Here is a 19,176-nt window from a genome sequence, read left to right as displayed (position 1 = left end):
GGGGACGCACGCACACACGCAGGAACGCACGCACGCCGGGACGCAGGCACGCGGGGACGCACGCACGCACGCAGGAACGCACGCACGCCGGGCGCAGGCACGCGGGGACGCACGCACGCACGCAGGAACGAAGGCACGCGGGGACGCACGCACGCACGCCGGGACGCAGGCACGCGGGGACGCACGCACGCCAGAACGCACACACGCCGGGACGCAGGCACGCGGGGACGCACGCACACACGCAGGAACGCACGCACGCCGGGCGCAGGCACGCGGGGACGCACGCACGCACGCAGGAACGCACGCACGCCGGGCGCAGGCACGCGGGGACGCACGCACGCACGCAGGAACGAAGGCACGCGGGGACGCACGCACGCCGGGACGCAGGCACGCGGGGACGCACGCACGCCAGAACGCACACACGCCGGGACGCAGGCACGCGGGGACGCACGCACGCCAGAACGCACACACGCCGGGACGCAGGCACGCGGGGATGCACGCACACACGCAGGAACGCACGCACGCCGGGACGCAGGCACGCGGGGACGCACGCACGCACGCAGGAACGCAGGCACGCGGGGACGCACGCACGCACGCCGGGACGCAGGCACGCGGGGACGCACGCACGCCAGAACGTACACACGCCGGGACGCAGGCACGCGGGGACACACGCACGGACGCCGGAACGCAGGCACGCGGGGACTCACGCACGCCAGAACGCACGCACGCCGGGACGCAGGCATGCGGGGACGCACGCACGCGGGGACGCACGCACGCGGGGACGTACGCACGCCGGGACGCACGCACGCCGGGACGCACGCACGCGGGGACGCACGCACGCACGCCGGAACGCACGCACGCCGGGGTGCACGGGCCACCCTTGCTTGTGTCTATACACAGTGCAGGTTTATTTGCTGCATTGAGCCTGGAAACCAAAAGGTCTCCAAGGGTTTGGATCCGGGTCAGTCGGGCGCCGAGATTCGGGAGAAACGCTCTGAACTGACGGCGCCTGATCACTCGAGTGCCCCAGCCGCGGGGAGGAACATCGATAAGTAGTGTAAAAACTTTCGCAGTGAAACTCGAAGCCCAAGATGGAGAGGAGGAGCGTCCACGGACTGCTTTCAGGAGGTTACGGGTGGGTGCGTCGGGGCCACAGCATCGCTGTCGGAGGCGGCACAGGTGTCAGAGCACCAGGCAGAACAGCAGCAGACGATCCCAAACCTGAAGCCACGTGTGCGTCTGAAGACAGCGGGCAAGGGTCCGCAAGGACGTCCTCACGCGGAGCAGTGAGAGCTCGGCGTCGCCGACGTTAGGGCACCTGGCCTTCCTCCTCCAAAGCCGATACACTGCAGCACAATAGCATCTTCTTCCAGCCGTCAACTCAAGCACAAAAGCCAGACTGCCCCTCCTGATGGCAGCAGTGGGCTAGGAATCCCAACCCCTGAAGAGTGCAGTGCAGGAGAAAGCTCTGCTTCTCTCGATGCTAATCACACAGGGGCGGTTGTTGAGCCTCTGAGAACTTCCGTTCCAAGGCTCCCATCAGAGAGTAAGAAGGAAGACTCTGACGCTACCCGAGTCTCCCAAGCAAGTCTCAAAGCCAGTGATCTCTCTGACTTTCAATCAGTTTCCAAGCTAAACCAGGGCAAGCCATTCACATGCATAGGCAAGGAGTGCCAGCGTAAGAGATGGCATGATATGGAAGTCTGTTCCTTTTCAGGCCTGCAGAATGTCCCCACCCCCCTTGGCTCCAGAACGAAGATCCGCATTTGAGGACTACTCTCAGTCGCTGCACACCAGAACTCTGTCTGGCTCTCCCCGATCCTGTTCTGAGCAAGCTCGAGTCTTTGTGGATGATGTGACCACTGAGGACCTGTCAGGCTACGTGGAGTATTACTTGTATATTCCCAAGAAAATGTCCCACGTGGCAGAAATGATGTACACCTGATAGCAAGAAGCTAATTCATATGCTTTAAACCAATGAAGGCTTGTCAAAGAGATTTAGTTAATGGCAGACCTTGTGGCTACTTTGTGTGAGAAGACATCTCTTTCTGCTCACTGTGCTTGCAATACAAACTTCTCGGCATCTCAGTTAATCGTTATTCTTTAAACTTACTGAGTTGTTACATACACTTCAAGGCGAGCAGATCAAAGAAAAATCCTCTTATTTAGAAATGTTCCTGAGGAATGAAGAAACCATAATAACTTGAGACTGGCAGCAGTGGGTATATGGTAAAGCCTTTGTGAAACGATGCATTTTTCAGATTTGTTTAAGGTTTGGTAGCCAAGGAAAGTAAAATATGATTTTGTAACTGGACTAAACATTTGTCATGCTGGAGTTGCCGGCCCAGAACATTAGAAGTTGCAAGACTGATTTAAACCACCTCTGATTTAATGCAAGATTTATTGTGTCTATAAAGGTTTCTCCTGTTATTGTTAAGCCAGAGATCTAAGGGTTAGATTCCATTTGAATAAACTAGCTGGCCTGCAACAAAAAAAAAAAAAACAAAAGTATCCGAAATAGGTCTCAATTAATTTAGACAGTTTCTTTCCTGAATTAACTGCAGCCTCACGCAGGCTGAGGGAGTACCCATGGCGCAGCCTCCTGGGGTCCGGGGCGGTCGGGGCCGGCTTGCTTCTACACGTTTTAGGGAGACATGAAGCATCAACACGTATGAGACGGACACTGGTTCCATCCGGAGGGGCGGGACAACTTGAATTTAAACGTATTTCTATGGAAAGAGTTATTTCCAGCAGAAAGGAGTGTCCGGGTTACGAATAGGGTTGTGGGGAGCAGATGACACCTCCAGGAAGCGGCCTTGAGAGAGGAAATCGATGGTGAATGTTTCCTAGCAGACTTGGGGTCCGTGTTCAGGTTGACGTGTAGACGTGACGGTCTGGCCTGAGCACCTTCCAACTTCGATTTTGGAGTGCTCTGGTGGAGAGCGAAGCCCATTCACACGGTCGCCGGGGTCCTTCACATTTTACTTTTGGTTACAAGCCCTCCCATCAGTTGAGCCAGGGTCAGGAGCTATGGCCCATGGACCCAGTCTGGCCTGCCACCTGCTTTTTGCAAACAAGGTTTTATGGGAACATGTCCACACCTGTGGCAGCGGCTTTGCGACACATCAGCCAACACGGAGGTGGGGGGTTGTTGCAACACAGACCACAGGGCCTGCCAAGCCTCGGTGACTTGTGCTCCGACCCTTTAGGAAACACTTCTCCGACTGAAGCTTACGTTGCCCACCAGTTGCCAATCAAAATCTGTTTAAATCTGTCTGTGACCTCGAAGCCTCCCCATTCGAGCTGTCCGCCAACGTCTGAGCTAAGCAGGATGGGAGGGGCTGGACGCGGGACTTAGCGGGAAGCAGGGAGGGCTGGGGCCGGGACAGCTCTGTGGCACTCTGCTTTTCTGTCACTCAGCCCCGGAGGCTCCCTCTGCCTGAGGGCTCAGCCCCCTGCTGCCTGGCCCTGACCTACAGGATAACACAGATAAGGCTCAGGGAACAAGAGCAAAAGGCAGGGCCGCCTGGAAGCCCATCCACCAATCCGTACTTCTCACCTCTGTGTCCGGCCCAAGGGGAAATGTTCCAGGCTCTGGTCAAGGCCAAGGCAGCCCTGGGTCCCAGAGCAGCAGGTTGGGTGAGGACTATGGCCTCAAACCAGCTGCTGGTGGCACCCCCCAAGGCCCTGCTCAAGCCCCTCTCCGTCCCCACCCGGCTCCTGCTGGGGCCCGGCCCCTCCAACCTGTCTCCTCGCACCATGGCGGCTGGGGGGCTGCAGATGATCGGGCACATGCACAAGGAGATGTACCAGGTAGGAGCGGGGGTCACTCGGGGGGCCTGGGTCTCACCTGTGTTCACACCCCCAGATCATGGACGAGGGAAGAGCGTCAGCTGTCTCCTCACTTGGAGAGGCAGGGACGCTGGGTCTGACCCATGCACCCACCTGCAGATCATGGATGGGGGAGGGGATCAGCTGCCTCCTCACTTGAGGGGCCTGGGTCTCACCCTGTACCCACCCGCAGATCATGGACGAGATCAAGGAAGGTGTCCAGTACGTGTTCCAGACCAGGAACCCGCTCACGCTGGTCATCAGTGGCTCAGGACACTGTGCCCTGGAGGCTGCCCTGGTCAACGTGCTGGAGCCGGGCGACTCCTTCCTGGTCGGGGTCAATGGCATCTGGGGGCAGCGAGCCGCAGACATCGGGGAGCGCCTCGGTAAGGGAGAGGACCAGGCGGGGATGGCCCTGGCTCCACCCTTCAAGGCCTCCCTGGCCTCCCTCTGTGTGAAGCTGGCAGCCCCTGTCCCCGGGTGAGCGCTTACCCCCCCGTGTGGCCCTCACAACACGCGCCTCCAGCCAGCCCGCTGCCTCCTCCAGGCGGGCTCAGGGAACTCGAGGGCTGACTCTGACATGCTGGGAACAGCACAGGGGCCCCGATCCCCCCGCCCCACGAGTGGTTTCTGCAGTGCATGGCAGGCGGCACTGCAGGGAAGACCCCGGTCCCAGCACGCGGCCCCGAGAGCCCCGGCCGCCGTCAGGGCCCTGGGCACCAGCTCCGCTCTGTGACAGGCTGGGCTTTGGGGTTTCAGAAGCTGAAGCCTCCCCTCAAAGCTTAGCAGCATTCCTTCTGGAACTCGATGTGATCCACAAAAGGCAGAGGCATGGACAGAGGCTTTGCCTCCCAAGTACACTTTTCTGGGAGAGAGGCAGGAGCAGGAGTGTGCCCTGGGTTTAATGATTGATCGTGGCTTTGAGGGACGCGGGCTTGGTCAGCTCCACCGTGGCCATGCTGGTTAATGCACAACCTTGACCGCCGAGAGCGTCCCGACCCCGAAGGACCCAGGGGCCACCCGGGCACGCAGGCTCAGATGCCGGGGGTTTATGGCCAGGAGGTTCCTCCCCTGTCCCCATGCTGTCCCCTGAGCCACAGATTCTTCCCTTCCCACAACTCTGCCCGTCAGTGGCACCCGGGACAGGGATGGGGGGGCGGATGAGGGCCTGATCCTGGAGTCCCAGCTCCGACGGAGGCACACTGCTGCCTCACTCGCCCTCGGCCTTCGCCCGTCATGCCTGTGGGCCTCCTTGTGCCAGCCCTGGGGTGCAGCCCCGACCCCCGGGAGCTCATGCTCTGCCTGGGGGGCAGTGGTCAGCGTGGCCTGAGAAAGGGCATTTGAGCTGAGCTCTGCCAAGAGTGCCTCAGGAGCCTGGGCTCCAACAGCCAGCGGCCAGGGTGTCCCCGGCTCTTCACACGGAGAGGCTCTCACTGGGCAGGGTCCACCCTCCGCTCCAGACAGGCAACCAGGGTGCCACGGTGGGCAGGGTGCATCCCTCACAGACCCCCTGCTCACGAGGGCCGCTGGTGCCCAGCACTGGCTCCTGCAGTGTGTGCGGGACCCTCACGGCCGCTCTGCCCTGCCCCCAGGAGCGCAAGTGCACCCGATGACCAAGGACCCCGGAGGCCACTACACGCTGCAGGAGGTGGAGGAGGTAGGGGCGTGCTGGCCCAGGGACCGCCGGGAAGCGGCCAGCCAGCGGGCTGGGGTCAGGGCCGGGAGGCTGGGGTCCACGGCTGGCGCTCAGCCCATCCTAGCATCTGGTGACCGGCTACAGGGGAAGGTTCCATTCCCTGGGAGTGGTGGGAAGACTGGTCTGGAGGCTTCTATCTGGCAAGGAAACTGAGTCAGGAGCCTGGTCCTGTGGGCAGGGCCCAAGGGATTGGAGGCAGGAGGCTGGGTTGGGGTCAGGGCGCAGGGCAATTCCCTGACACTCAAGCTACCCCACCCTGTGGGCTGAAGTCAGCCCTCACCTGCCCTGAGCATGGGGGCTCAGTCCATCTAGCAACAGGCCTCACAGAGGGGGCAGCAGGCTGGGGCCAATCCTCCCTCTCCGCAAAAGTCCTGTTCTTGGAAAAGCCTCCCAGAGCTGAGATGCCGCCAGCCGCCTCCTCCCACGCGCACCGTCAGGGAGGGGTTGAGGCATGCCCAGCCGTTGCTCTCTGGAGCTGCGCCACCCGGGGAGGGTGTTTGTGGGGATCCTGGCCCCCGCCCCCCCGAGCTCCACGTGCAGCTGTCCCCACTTCCCCAGGGCCTGGCCCAGCACAAGCCAGTGCTGCTGTTCTTGACCCACGGGGAGTCGTCCAGCGGCGTGCTGCAGCCCCTTGACGGCTTGGGGGAGCTCTGCCACAGGTGAGCCTGGCCCCAGTGCAGTGGGCCGGAGCCCAGCTCGGAGCCAGGCTGTGGGGAGGGGTGGGCACTGGCCCCTCTGCACGGGTCCCCACCCCAGCCTCTGTCACACGGCGTGGGGTGCAGGCACCTCCCACGTCCTCTTTGCTCTGGGCTGAGTCTAAGGATGAGCCCAGGTCCAGGGGCAGGCTCGGGTGCTCCCCGGCCGGGCACCCTCACAGTGCCCACTGACCTCTGTCCCCATGGCTGGAGAGGGCTTGCTGCAGACTTCCATATCCTGCCAGGGTCTGCCCTACCTTGACCCAAGATTGCCAGGGCGCTGCCTGAAGCCCTCCCCAGCTTCCCTCCCCCCCGCTCGGGGGTGCACGGGGCTGGGCCTTGAATGGAGTCAGATGGGATCCCCTGGGAAATGGGGACAGAGCCCCTTGGGACCCAGCAGTCCCGTTGCAGGGCTGAGCACAGGACAGAGGAAACTCCGCGGCCAGGGATGTTCCTTCCGGCAGGTCCCAGTCTGGGCTGCTTGCAGCCTGGCCGTGGCCGTGAATAAATCTCACAAACATAACCCGGGCCGGGTGCAGCAACACCCGAGCCAGCCCCAGCTGCGGCCAGCGTGAGATACTTTCTGTGTCTTTTTTTTCTTGACAAGAAAACACGGAGGTGGAGGAGGACGGGAGGGCTGTCGTCCCCCCGCCCGGCCCTGGCTCTGGCCAGCAGCTGTTGGCAGAGGGTGGCCCAGCCTGGTGCCACCCCGGTCCCTGGTGCACCCTGGGGCCGCCTGTCATGCCTGGGGACCCCAGACTGCCTGGCTGACCCTCTTCAGCAGCCATTCAGGGCCCTGCAGCTGGGGCGCTCAAGGGCCGTGACGCTCCCTCAATCCCCAGCTCCCTCCACCGATGCTCAGCGGGGAGAGGAAGAGCCACGGGTCCCAGTGGATCCTGACAAAGGCGGGGGAAGGCAGCTGCCAACTCTGGGCGGCGGCGGGGGGCAGCTCCTTCCTTGCCAGCCTAAGGCTCTGGAGGTACCTCCAGAAACCCCGTCCAGGGTGGGGCCCGAGCCCTCCAGAGGCCCGCCACTTCACCTGGGCCCTCCGTGTCGTCACCACCCCTCCAGGTACAAGTGCCTGCTCCTGGTGGACTCCGTGGCATCCCTGGGTGGGACCCCTCTGTACATGGACCAACAAGGTGAGGGTGTGGACTGAGCATGGGGGCTCGGTCCATCTAGCAACAGGCCTCACAGAGCGGGCAGCAGGCTGGGGCCACCCCTCCCTCTCTGCGCAAAAGTCCTGTTCTTGGAAAAGCTGTCCTCGCAGAGCTGAGATGCCGCCAGCCCCCTCCTCCCACGCGCACCGTCAGGGAGGTGCCCCAGGGGCCCTACCCTGCCTGAGCCGCATCAGGCCCACGTGCAGGAAGCCTGGCTGGAGTGAGGACTCGGCCCCATCTCCACCTGGCCCGGGGAACACTCGCTGCTTACTGGGGCAAGAGCGGCTCCAGAAACTGCCCGGCACCCTGTGTTTCCACTGAGCTGTCAGATCCAGGCGTCGGGGCTGGCGGGAGGGACAGCTGCTGGTTAGGGACATTTGAGAGGCCCCAGAGCTGGGAGAGCAAGGGGGAAGAGCAAGGGGCAGGGCTCCAGCCAATCAGGCGTAGGGGACCCCTCTGCCCAACCCCCAGAGGCTCTGTTTCTGGTCTGCCCCAACCCTGCCAGGCTGCCCATAGCAGTGAGCACCTCTGTCAGGGTCACCTTGCAGGGAACCTCAGCCAGGCCGGCGGAGGGGCCTCCCGTGCCCAGCGGCTCTCGGGGAAGAGCCTGTACCCCGCACCAAGGTGCCCCGCCCGCTCCACGGAGCCTGTCTGTTTCCGCAGGGCCCCTCCTGACTTGGGAGCTGTCAGGCAGGAAGGAAGGGACTTCTGGGCTGACCCTCACACTACTACTGAAAGCAGGGACCTGGGCAGGAGCCCAGGGGTGCAGTGCGGGGTGGCAGGGCTGTCCCTGGGGACAAGCACAGTGGAGGGAGAAGCTAAAAGGCTCGGGCTGAGGCCGTGGCTGCCACGCAGCAGTGTGGAGACTGGAACCCAGGACTCCCTTCTGCGTCTCCCCTGCATCATGCACGGACTCTTGGTGGGGTCGTAGCCCTCCAGCCTGCTAGCCAGGCGGGCACTGCATTGGACTGGCCGGCCCACGGGTAGGGTCCGCATCCCGAGCGAACCGCCGGCCTGGGGTGGCGTCCCCGTCCCGAGCGAACCACCCTCCTGCAGGTCTGGGGGGGGTCCCCATCCCGAGCGAACCGCTCTCCTGCAGGCATCGACATCTTGTACTCGGGCTCCCAGAAGGTCCTGAACGCCCCTCCAGGGACCTCGCTCCTCTCCTTCAGCGACACCGCCAAGTGAGTGACCCACAGCCCCTCGCCACGTGCAGGGCTGGGCTTGCAGGGAGCTCAGGGGGCCGAGGCGGGAGGGGCTGGAGCCGGCAGGAAGGGCTCCCCCGCTCCTCCAGCACCTGGTGCTTTCTTCCCCAGGCTCTGGGAGGCCACAGGCGCTGCGTTCGCGGGGAGTGGGGCGCCGGGTGAGGGGAGGGCCGCCGGCGTGTGCAGGGTGCAGAGTCTGGTGCTCCAGGAGTCCCCAGCGTCACACCAAGGAGTGGCCCGGAAAGGACTGGGGGCCTGTGGCCCAGCGCCCCACACAGCCTCTACCCTGGCTCAGCTTCCAGGGGCTGCTCCAAGCGACACGTGGGCCACACACGGAGTCCCCTGCCACCTCATCTTACCTCTCATACTAGTGTCCAGATGCTGAGCCGGGCCGGGCAGCGGGTGGGGGAAGGCGGCCAGGACTCACGGGCAGTTCTCGCCCCGCTGCGGCCTGGCAACGGGAGGTGCCGTTCCCCAGAACAGAGAGGGCTTCGGGGTGACGTCGGGAATTCGGTGTTGGAAGGGGAGGTCCGAGGTGCCCGCTGGGCCACAGGGAGGGTCAAGGGGGCGGCTGGGTGTGTTCGGGAGCCTGGGGAGGGTCAAGGGGGCGGCTGGGTGTGTTCGGGAGCCTGGGGAGGGTCAAGGGGGCGGCTGGGTGTGTTCGGGAGCCTGGGGAGAGGCCCGGGCTGGCTGGTCAACCTGGCGTTGTAGAGACGGACACATTTCAAGTTTCAAGCCTGGCCTGGGGGCCTGAGAGCAGTCACCTTTGGGTGATAAGGGAAATGAAGGCTGACCCTGTGGGAGGGGCTGGGGGAAAGGGGCGCACAGCGTGGAGGGACAGCTTTGGGGCCCCCATGGCGGGGTCACACCCACATGGGCAGAGGTGCAGCCTGGGCCTAAGGGCCAGCAGGACTGGACAGCTGAGGGTCCCACAGTAGCCCCTGAGCACAAATGCAGCCGGGCAGGCCGTCCTGGGGCCCCGCCGCGTCCCACTCCTGTGAAACAGGACAGCCAAGACTGCCTGGCCTTCAGCCCAAACGGAGGGACCGGGCTCAGCCGGCTTCTTCCTCCCCAGGAAGAAGATCTACTCCCGCAAGACGAAGCCCTCCTCCTTCTACCTGGATGTCAAATACCTGGCCAACATCTGGGGCTGTGACGGCCAGCCCAGGATGTGAGGCCCAGCAGGGACGGGAAGGCGGGGGTGCTGGGCGTGGCTGAGAGGTCTGCACTTGGGGATTCTCTGAGCTCCCCACCTTCTTGCCCCATGAACCCCAACTAGAGCCCCAGAATTCACCTGCCCCAGGCCACCTGATGCCCCACCCTCGGTTCCTCCATTCACCAGCCCGAGGCTCTGGGCAGGGGCATGGCCCCCAGACCCTTCCACAAACACTGTCCTCCCCAGAAGCCCCAGCGCACCCTCGGCCACTGTTGGCCTGACCCTGCCATATCTCCCCACTCCCAGGCCTCAGTTCACCCGCTCTCAAAAGACGACCTTGGCCATAAACCCAAGGCCCCTTATGCTACACACAGGGACAAGGTGCCAGGAATGGTACCCTAGCCCAGTGGGCATGGAGGGCCATTGCCAGCTTCTCGGGCATGCTGGACTGAGGGGCAGGGAGGTGCTGGCACGTGTCTGCTCCTGTAGCCGCCCCCACACCAAGCTGTGCTCTCCCTGGCAGACGAAGCTGCCTTCCCAGTCCAGCGTTCTGAATCCAGACAGGACCCCGGTGGAGAAGGCCGGCCTGTGGTCAGAGCCTGTGCTGTCGGGGCTGGGGCAGACAGAGCTAATGCCCCATCTGCCCCCGACCCCGCCCGTGGTGCTGGACCAAGCCCCTTGTGTCTTCCAGGTACCACCACACGACCCCCGTCATCAGCCTGTACAGCCTGAGAGAGGGCCTGGCCCTCCTTGCGGAGCAGGTACGTGGACGGCTCTCCCACCAGAAGACACGGGGCCACCGGCTGGACGGCCGAGGGCGCAGCCCGCGGAGAAGGAAATGTCCCTGGTGCACGGAGGGAAGGGAGCCTGCCAGGGTGGGGGACTCCCCGTGGGGTGGGGGAGAGAGGACGGGGCCCCAGGCGCAGAAGCAGCAGTGAGGCAGGTGTGGACGCTCCTTCCGAGGCCCGGCGAGGTGGGCGGGGAGAAGGGGAGGCCGAAGGGGCCAGAGGCGTGCGGCCTGCAGATGGGTGGCGGTGGATGGAGAGTGCGGGGTCGGCGGGTCCCGCAGGCTGGTCCAGCTCCTACGGCAGGGTGAGAGCTGAGCAGGCACGGCTGGCTGTCCACACTGTCAGCTCACAGGCCAGGTGGCTCTGCAGGACACGAGACAGGAAGCCCCACCTACTTTCATCTGGGTCCTGTTGTCCCGTGGGGCCCATTGCCAGCCACCAGTCCAGAGTCCAGGAAGGGTCCGTGGGCTGCGGCCAGCTTCCCGTGAGGCTGCAAGGCCGTGCCTGCCACATTGGCCTCCTGGGTCCGCTCATAAAGCCACTGCCTAGGGCTGGGTTAATGCTGGGGTGCCCCCGTATGCCAGACGTCACCCACACCCCTGGGGAAGGTGAGGGGCTGAGCACACGCACAGGGAGCGGCTCTAGGGCCGTAAAGGTGGGTGGGGCTGTGAGCTGGGCAGAGAGGGAAGAGAGCAGGACGAGCCGGCAGGGCACAGGGCGGCGGCGGGCTCGGGGACCTGGCAGAGTGCGGATTTCGGGGTCGCATGCACCCGGAAGATGGGCTGGGTGGCCAGAGGAAAGAGTACCTGCGGCCCCAGGGTCCCACCCGGGGTGGCCATGGGAGCTGTGGCTGGAGGCCGGGCGCACCACCCTCGCCCGTCCAGAGCTGAGGCGGGAGCGGTTCTGGGGAGGATGCCAGGACGAGGGAGCGGGGACCCTGAGCCCTGGCCCTAATGCACCCCGGCCCTGTGTGGCCCAACGGCCGCTCCCCTCCTGCCCGCCCACCTCCTCCCTGCTGCAAGGTGCCCTCCCCGCCACCCAGGGGCCACAGGCAGACCCCCCACCCCCACCGCGCTCTCAGACCCAGGGGTTTCCTTCCTCCCGGCCCCGCGGTAGTCTCTGGCTTTGCCTCCGGGGAAACCTAAACCGGGGGCCCGGAGACTCCCCTGCAGCCCGGCCCGCGCCTCCGAGGGCGGGGCTTCCTGCCCACCGGTGCCACCTCCCACGCAGGGCCTGGAGAACAGCTGGCGCCGGCACCGCGAGGCCGCGGCGTATCTGCACGGGCGCCTGCAGGCGCTGGGGCTGCGGCTCTTCGTGAAGGACCCGGTGAGGAGGCCCCGCCGCGGGCAGCCCCGCACCCATGGGGAGGACGAGGGGCTCTTGCCCAGCCCCTCAGTGGGGACGCTGGGTCCTGAGGGGGAGGGGCCGCTGCCCAGCGGTGTGGCCCCGGCCCAGGGAGCAGCCACAGCCCCCGCCTCGGACCCGGGTCTCAGGACGGCCTGCGATCTCCCAGGGGAGGTTGCCCGTCCCCCGCCGCCCCCTGAGGGGCGGGAACCCTGTCCCCTCCAGGCCCTTTCTCCCCCCGGCCCCTCTGGAACCTGAAGCTGGGGCAGATGGCCCTGGCCGAGAGCTGTCACTCGGGCCGAGCACGGCCTCTCCCCGCCTGCTGAGCGGGCCCCTCCTGCAGGCGCTGCGGCTGCCCACGGTCACCACGGTGGCTGTGCCCGCCGGCTATGACTGGAAGGACATTGTCAGCTACCTCATCGACCGCTGTGGCATCGAGATCACCGGGGGCCTCGGGCCCTCCACGGGGAAGGTGAGGGGCACCTCGAGGGCCTTTTGTAGAAACCAAATCTGATGCCCGTCCCTGAGCGGGATTGTCACCGGGTCTGGGGGAGGCCGGGGTCCTTTGAGAGCCCAGATAGGAGCATCTAGAAGGGCCCTGCTCTCCTAGGGGTATCCAGGCAAAGCGAGTCCTCCCGCCCTGCGCCCACCCAGGCTGCCGAGGTCACCGGGCGCAGCCTTGATGATTCCACTTGGAACACCCTTAAGTCCCGTGCCTGTGCCCACTGTGTCTCTGAGCGGCAGTGTGGACGGGCCTCCCAGGCATCACCTGCCCTCCCACAGCGCTGCGGGTACAGAGGGAGAAGAGCCTGCCCTGGCCCGGGTGTTTGGGGCCTCCTCTGTGGCCTGCATGGGGCTCGGCTCCCCTCGTGGACACCGGGTGGGTGGTCCTCACTCAGGTGAGCCCATCCTGGCTCTGGCCAGCCCTCGGTCAGGGTCAGGTGTGCCGCAGGCAGGAGGCTGACATTGGCCTGGCCCATGCCCCCCCAACCAGGTGCTGCGGATCGGGCTGCTGGGCTGCAATGCCACCCGTGAGAATGTGGACCTCGTGACAGAGGCCCTGAGGGACGCCCTGCAGCACTGCCCCAAAAAGAAGCTGTGACCTGCCTGCTGGCACACACCTGGCCCCCGCTCCCCCAGGGGTCAGGAGGAAGCTGTGACCCGCCTGCTGGCACACACCTGGCCCCCGCTCCCTCAGGGGTCAGGAGGAAGCTGTGACCCGCCTGCTGGCACACACCTGGCCCCCGCTCCCCCAGGGGTCAGGAGGAAGCTGTGACCCGCCTGCTGGCACACACCTGGCCCCCGCTCCCTCAGGGGTCAGGAGGAAGCTGTGACCCGCCTGCTGGCACACACCTGGCCCCCGCTCCCCCAGGGGTCAGGAGGAAGCTGTGACCCGCCTGCTGGCACACACCTGGCCCACGCCCCCCTGAGCGGTCAGGATGATCAAGAGCAAACAGACCCTGGCAGGGTCCCCCAGGCTGGTGGCAGGAAAGCCACTGACCCCACCTGCAAGGCAGACCCAGGCAGCCTCCCGGCCCCAGCCAGCCCTTTTCCCTCCAGTGGGCCCTCCTGGAAACAGCCCACTTGGGCACAGGACCCAGCGCCTTCCAAATGAGCCACAGCCGCCCCGGCCGTGAGCCCTCCAGGAATGTTAATAAACAGCCTGGCCCCTCTCCTCACCGTGCGGGTGGTCGGTGAAAGAGTCTGAGAGGAGCCCATCCTGCTCCCTGAGCCACCTGACTATGGACTTCAGGGGACACCCTCATCCCAGAGCCCATGGGGCAGACCCTCCCCTGGGGGTGCTGTCACCGCACTCTGGCCCCAGATGTCACACCCCCAGACGTCCTTACACACCACCTCCAGGGGAAGCCACATGGCCCACAGGGCTAGTTGGAGACCCCACTCGTGGATAAGGGCACCTGCGTGCTTGAGAGTGCACAGCCAGGACCTGAGCCCACACGCCGAGAGGCTGGTACCCTCAGTTCACAAAACCCTGAGACCCGCACCCTCAGGCCCCCAACACTGAAAGGTCTGCACTCTCAGCCCCAACACCGTGAGGCCCACACCCTCAGACCCCAACACCGTGAAGCCCACACCCTCAGACCCCAACACCGTGAAGCCCACACCCTCAGACTCCAACACCGTGAAGCCCACACCCTCAGACTCCAACACCGTGAAGCCCACACCCTCAGACTCCAACACCGTGAAGCCCACACCCTCAGACCCCAACACCGTGAGGCCCACACCCTCAGCCCCCAACACCGTGAGGCCCACACCCTCAGCCCCCAACACCGTGAAGCCCACACCCTCAGACCCCAACACCGTGAGGCCCACACCCTCAACCTCTGAACACCGTGAGGCCCACACCCTCAGCCCCCAACACCGTGAGGCCCACACCCTCAGCCCCCAACACCGTGAGGCCCACACCCTCAGCCCCCAACACCGTGAAGCCCACACCCTCAGACCCCAACACCGTGAGGCCCACACCCTCAACCTCTGAACACCGTGAGGCCCACACCCTCAGCCCCCCAACACCGTGAGGCCCACACCCTCAGCCCCCAACACCGTGAGGCCCACACCCTCAGCCCCCAACACCGTGAGGCCCACACCCTCAGCCCCCAACACCGTGAGGCCCACACCCTCAGGCCCCAACACCGTGAGACCCACACCCTCAGGCCCCAACACCGTGAGACCCACACCCTCAGCCCCCAACACCGTGAGGCCCACACCCTCAGACCCCAACACCGTGAGGCCCACACCCTCAGACCCCCAACACCGTGAGGCCCACACCCTCAGCCCCCAACACTGTGAGACCCACACCCTCAGGCCCCAACACTGTGAGGCCCAAACCCTCAGACCCCAACACCGTGAGGCCCACGCCCTCAGACCCCAACACCGTGAGGCCCAAACCCTCAGACCCCCAACACCGTGAGGCCCACACCCTCAACCTCTGAACACCGTGAGGCCCACACCCTCAGACCCCAACACCGTGAGGCCCAAACCCTCAGCCCCTCAATACCGTGGGGTCCACACCCTCAGCCCCCAACACCGTGAGGCCCACACCCTCAGCCCCTCAATACCGTGGGGTCCACACCCTCAGCCCCCAACACCGTGAGGCCCAAACCCTCAGCCCCCAACACCGTGAGGCCCACACCCTCAGCCCCTCAATACCGTGGGGTCCACACCCTCAGCCCCCAACACCGTGACGCCCACACCCTCAGCCTCCAACACCGTGAGGCCCACACCCTCAGCCCCCAACACCGTGAGGCCCACACCCTCAGCCCCCAACACCGTGAGGCCCAAACCCTCAGCCCCTCAATACCGTGAGGCCCACACCCTCAGACCCCAACACCGTGAGGCCCACACCCTCAGCCCCCAACACCGTGAAGCCCACACCCTCAGCCCCCCAACACCGTGAGAACCACACCCTCAGCCCCCAACACCGTGAGGCCCACACCCTCAGACCCCAACACCGTGAGGCCCAAACCCTCAGCCCCCAACACCGTGACGCCCACACCCTCAGGCCCCAACACCGTGAAGCCCACACCCTCAGGCCCCAACACCGTGAGGCCCACGCCCTCAGGCCCCAACACCGTGAGGCCCACACCCTCAGACCCCCAACACTGTGAGACCCACACACTCAGGCCCCAACACCGTGAGGCCCACACCCTCAGGCCCCAACACCATGAGGCCCACGCCCTCAGGCCCCAACACCGTGAGGCCCACACCCTCAGACCCCCAACACTGTGAGACCCACACCCTCAGGCCCCAACACCGTGAGGCCCACACCCTCAGGCCCCAACACCGTGAGAACCACACCCTCAGCCTCTGAGCACCATGAGGCCCACACCCTCAGCTCTCCAACACTGAGACTCCCCCACTCTCAGCCCCCCAACACCAAGACTCCCACAACCTCAGCCCCCGAAACACCGTGAGGCCCACACCCTTAGCCTTGCAGCCGCTCAGCCCTGAGGTGTATGTGATTCCCACCTCTGCTCAGCTCCCTCTGGCCGTTGATCTCCCCACTTGCTTACTTCCTAGGCAGCCCCTCACCCCGCCAGCCCTGATCTCCTTGGGACTGGGGGGAGGCTTCAGCAGCCACAGCCACACCCCCGTTTCCAGGTCCTCACTGGCCCCAAGGACCCCCGGAAGAGGGCCGGGCAGGGTCGCTCCCTTGCCGAGGTGGGCACCAAAGCCCTCTGCGTGGCAGGGCTGGCCTGGCCCCTTCCTTGGCACTCATGGGTGCCACTGGGCACAGTTGACAGGGCTGGGGGGCAGCCAGGAGGCCATCTGCTCCAGGGCACTGGCAGAGATGGGCACCGATGGGACCACACGCTGTCCCGTCACAGCTGTGATGACCACAGGGCCCAGAGGGGCCAGAAGGTCTAGAGCTCAGAAAGCCAAGTGGGAGGGGCCTTCAGGAGGAGGCTGAGGAGTCTGGAGCCAGAACATGCAGGGCCACATGGGCCACATTTGAGATTTTGGTCTTTGGCAGAGAGCAGCCGTGGCTTGCTCTGCTGTCCCCAGTAACAGATACTGAGGCCAGAGTTCAAGTACAAATCATTTATTTGTGAAGTGACCCCGGGAAGCCTCCAGTGGAAGGTTCCCTGTGCTCCCACCCAGCCAGTGACCACCCCTCAACCGCCTCACCTCCGTGACCACACATCAGCCTGGCATATTTCAATTTTTTTGTTTGTTTGTTTGAGATGGAGTTTCACTCTTGTCACCCAGACCGTAATGCAGTGGTGCGATCTTGGCTCACTGCAACCTCCGCCTCCAGGGTTCAAACAATCCTCCTGCCTCCGCCTCCGGAGTAGCTGGGATTACAGGCGCGTGCCACCACGCCCAGCTAATTTTTGTATTTTTAGTAGAGATGGGGTTTCACCACCTTGGCCAAGCTGGTCTCAAACTCCTGACCTCAAGTGATCTGTCTGCCTCGGCCTCCCAAGGTGCTGGGATTACAAGCGTGAGCCACGGCGCCTGGCCAGGGTTGAATTTGATGTCGGTGGAACACACAGCAGGTTGAATTTGATGTCCGCTGTGCTGGCTTCTCTCGCCTGCCGGCTGTCGTGGGCGTCGGTGTGACTTTGCTGCTGCGTGGCATCCCGTTACGTGGATCCACCACGACGTGTTGGTTCATATACCATAGATTCGCATCCGCCTTATTTCTCATTTGGGGCTGTTGCGAATAAGGTGGTGGTGGAATGGCCACATGTGTTCATTTTTCTTGGGTAAATAACTGGGAGCGGAATTGCAGGGTCATAGGCTAGCCTTTACCGTATAAGAGACTGTCCACGGAGTCCTCTGGAGTGGCTGTTCCATGCTTCACTCCGCAGGCGCGCACAAGCGTCCCTGGTGCTGGCGTCCTCACCGCGCTCAGCGTTGTCTTTTTTTGCCAGGGGTGTGAAGTCGGGTCTGACATGGTTTTAGTTCGCGTTTCCCTGATGCCCGTCGACGTTCAGCATCTTCTGTGCTGTTGGCTGTTTGTAGAGCTTCTGAAAAGTGTCAGTTCAAATATTTTGTTCATATTTGGATTTTTATCTTTTTGTTGTTGATGTGTGGTCATTTTTAAATATGTTCTGGATACTGTCAGATATATGTTGTGGCATGAATATTTTCCCCCCCTCTGTGGCTTACCTATTTTTTTTTTTTTTTTTTTTTTGAGATGGAGTGCACACTGGTGCTATCTCAGCTCACTGCAACCTCCACCTTCCTGGTTCAAGAGATTCTCCGGCCTCAGCCTCCCAAGTGACTAGGATTACAGGCACGTGCTGCCACACCCAGCTAATTTTTTTGTTTTTTGGTAGAGATGGGGGTTTTGCCATGTTACCCAGGCTGGTCTCGAACTCCTGACCTCAGTGATCCGCTCACCTCAGCCTCCCAAAGTGCTGGGATTACAGGCATGAGCAACCACACCCGGCCTACCTATTAAAGAGCAGGTGTTTTCGATTTTGGTGAAGTCATATTTACCAATGAGCTTGCTTTTATGGCCTGGGCTGTTTGTATCTTGTCTAAGAAACCTTTGCCTACTGTGAGACCGTGACGCTGTCTCCCTGTGTTTTCTTCTAGAAACTCTGCGCCGTCAGCTTCTGTGTTTACATGTATGATACACCTCAAATTAATTTTGCGTATAGGGTAGAAAAGAAGCCAAAGTTCGTTTCTGCCCATACCGATATCCCAGTTCCAGCAACACGTGCGGAGCAGCCTTCCCGTCCCCGGTGAACTGATTCGACAGCGTTGTTAAAAACCAGCCGACTGCACGTGCGTGGGTCTTCTGCCGGCCGCCCTGTTCTGTTTCATCGCATCCTCGTGTCAATCCCGTGCTGTTTCAAATATTGTAGCTTTATAGTAAGTCAGTCCTGAAATTAAGAACAAGTCCTCAAACATTTTTCTCCCTTTTCAGCGTTTTTCGTATCCTACATCCTTTGAATTTCTGTGTACGTTTTAGACTCAGGTATCTATTTCTTCAGAACAGCTTGCTGAAATTTTGGCAGGAACGGCACCAAATCCATCTAACACGTTGAGGAAAATGGAAGTAAAGTACAAATTCCATTTCATAAACATAAATTTAAGTCTTGTTAAATTACTCTCAGCTATGTTTCTAGTTTTCAACGTACAGCAAAGTGGGAGGGGGTTCTTCAAGGAAAACCACAGACCCAGCACAGGAGGCAGGACCGGGCAGCGTCCCCAGCCCCGCTGAGGCCCTGTCCCTCCAAGTGGGGCCTCCTGGAGACAGCCCGCCTGGGTGCAGGTCTTCTGCTAGATTTATTCCTAGGTGTCTGATATTTTTGATGCCATTATACATGGCATTTGAAAAATGTTATTTCCAATTGTTTATTTTATTTTGTTTATTTATTTATGTATTTACAGAGACAGAGTCCTGCTCTGTCAGCAGGCCGGAGTGCAGTGGCGCCATCTCGACTCACTGTAACCTCCGCCTCCCAGGTTCAAGCAATTCTCCTCCCTCAGCCTCCCGAGCAGCTAGGACCACAAGCACAAACCACCACGCCCGGCTAATTTTTGTATTTTTTTTAGAAGAGACAGGGTTTCACCATGTTGGCCGGGATGGTCTCGATCCCCTGACCCCGTGATCCACCCGCCTTGGCCTCCCAAAGTGCTGGGATTACAGGCGTGAGCCACCGTGCCCTGCACAGTTGTTCATTTTTAATATGAAGTACCATGTTTTTCTGTATTAATCTTGCATCTCTGACCTTGCTAAATTCACAAGGTCTAGTAACTTTTTTGTAGATTCCTTTGAGTTTTCTAAGTAGATAGTCAAACTCCCTGTGACTAATGAGAGT

The 19,176-nt window shown here is 62.5% G+C and overlaps 1 protein-coding gene and 1 pseudogene across 2 annotated transcripts; both read left to right on the top strand.

The window, feature by feature from the left end:
* Positions 1 to 1,003: 1,003 nt before the first annotated feature.
* LOC101030989 (oxidative stress-responsive serine-rich protein 1 pseudogene) lies at positions 1,004 to 1,954 on the top strand (annotated as a pseudogene).
* Positions 1,955 to 3,288: 1,334 nt separating this feature from the next.
* On the top strand, positions 3,289 to 13,554 carry AGXT (alanine--glyoxylate aminotransferase). 2 transcript variants are annotated; one of them, XM_074398741.1, is made up of 11 exons: positions 3,291 to 3,813; positions 4,025 to 4,217; positions 5,424 to 5,488; positions 6,086 to 6,186; positions 7,294 to 7,364; positions 8,482 to 8,566; positions 9,663 to 9,758; positions 10,435 to 10,504; positions 11,762 to 11,857; positions 12,219 to 12,347; positions 12,870 to 13,554. In XM_074398741.1, exons 1-11 carry the CDS (start codon positions 3,583 to 3,585, stop codon positions 12,975 to 12,977), a joined length of 1,245 nt encoding a protein of 414 aa, XP_074254842.1. In that variant the 5' UTR covers positions 3,291 to 3,582; the 3' UTR covers positions 12,978 to 13,554. The 2 variants fall into 2 exon arrangements, with proteins under 2 accessions (XP_074254841.1, XP_074254842.1); XM_074398740.1 differs by lacking the exon at positions 12,870 to 13,554 and having other exon boundaries at positions 3,289 to 3,813; positions 11,762 to 12,222.
* The last annotated feature ends 5,622 nt before the right edge of the window (positions 13,555 to 19,176 follow it).

The sequence above is a fragment of the Saimiri boliviensis genome, chromosome 5, assembly GCF_048565385.1.
Source record: "Saimiri boliviensis isolate mSaiBol1 chromosome 5, mSaiBol1.pri, whole genome shotgun sequence".
Taxonomy (NCBI): domain Eukaryota; kingdom Metazoa; phylum Chordata; class Mammalia; order Primates; family Cebidae; genus Saimiri; species Saimiri boliviensis.
The sequence above is the reverse complement of the archived record's forward strand: the minus strand, read 5'-3'. Positions and strand labels throughout refer to the sequence as shown.

What these genes read in the sequence shown, in the direction of transcription:
- AGXT (XM_074398740.1), top strand. Translation starts at nt 3,583, where the DNA reads ATGTTCCAGGCTCTGGTCAAGGCCAAGGCAGCCCTGGGTCCCAGAGCA. An exon ending in TCCTTCAGCGACACCGCCAA is followed by an intron (nt 8,567 to 9,662) that starts GTGAGTGACCCA and finishes CTTCCTCCCCAG; the next exon opens with GAAGAAGATCTACTCCCGCA. An exon ending in TGTGACGGCCAGCCCAGGAT is followed by an intron (nt 9,759 to 10,434) that starts GTGAGGCCCAGC and finishes TGTGTCTTCCAG; the next exon opens with GTACCACCACACGACCCCCG.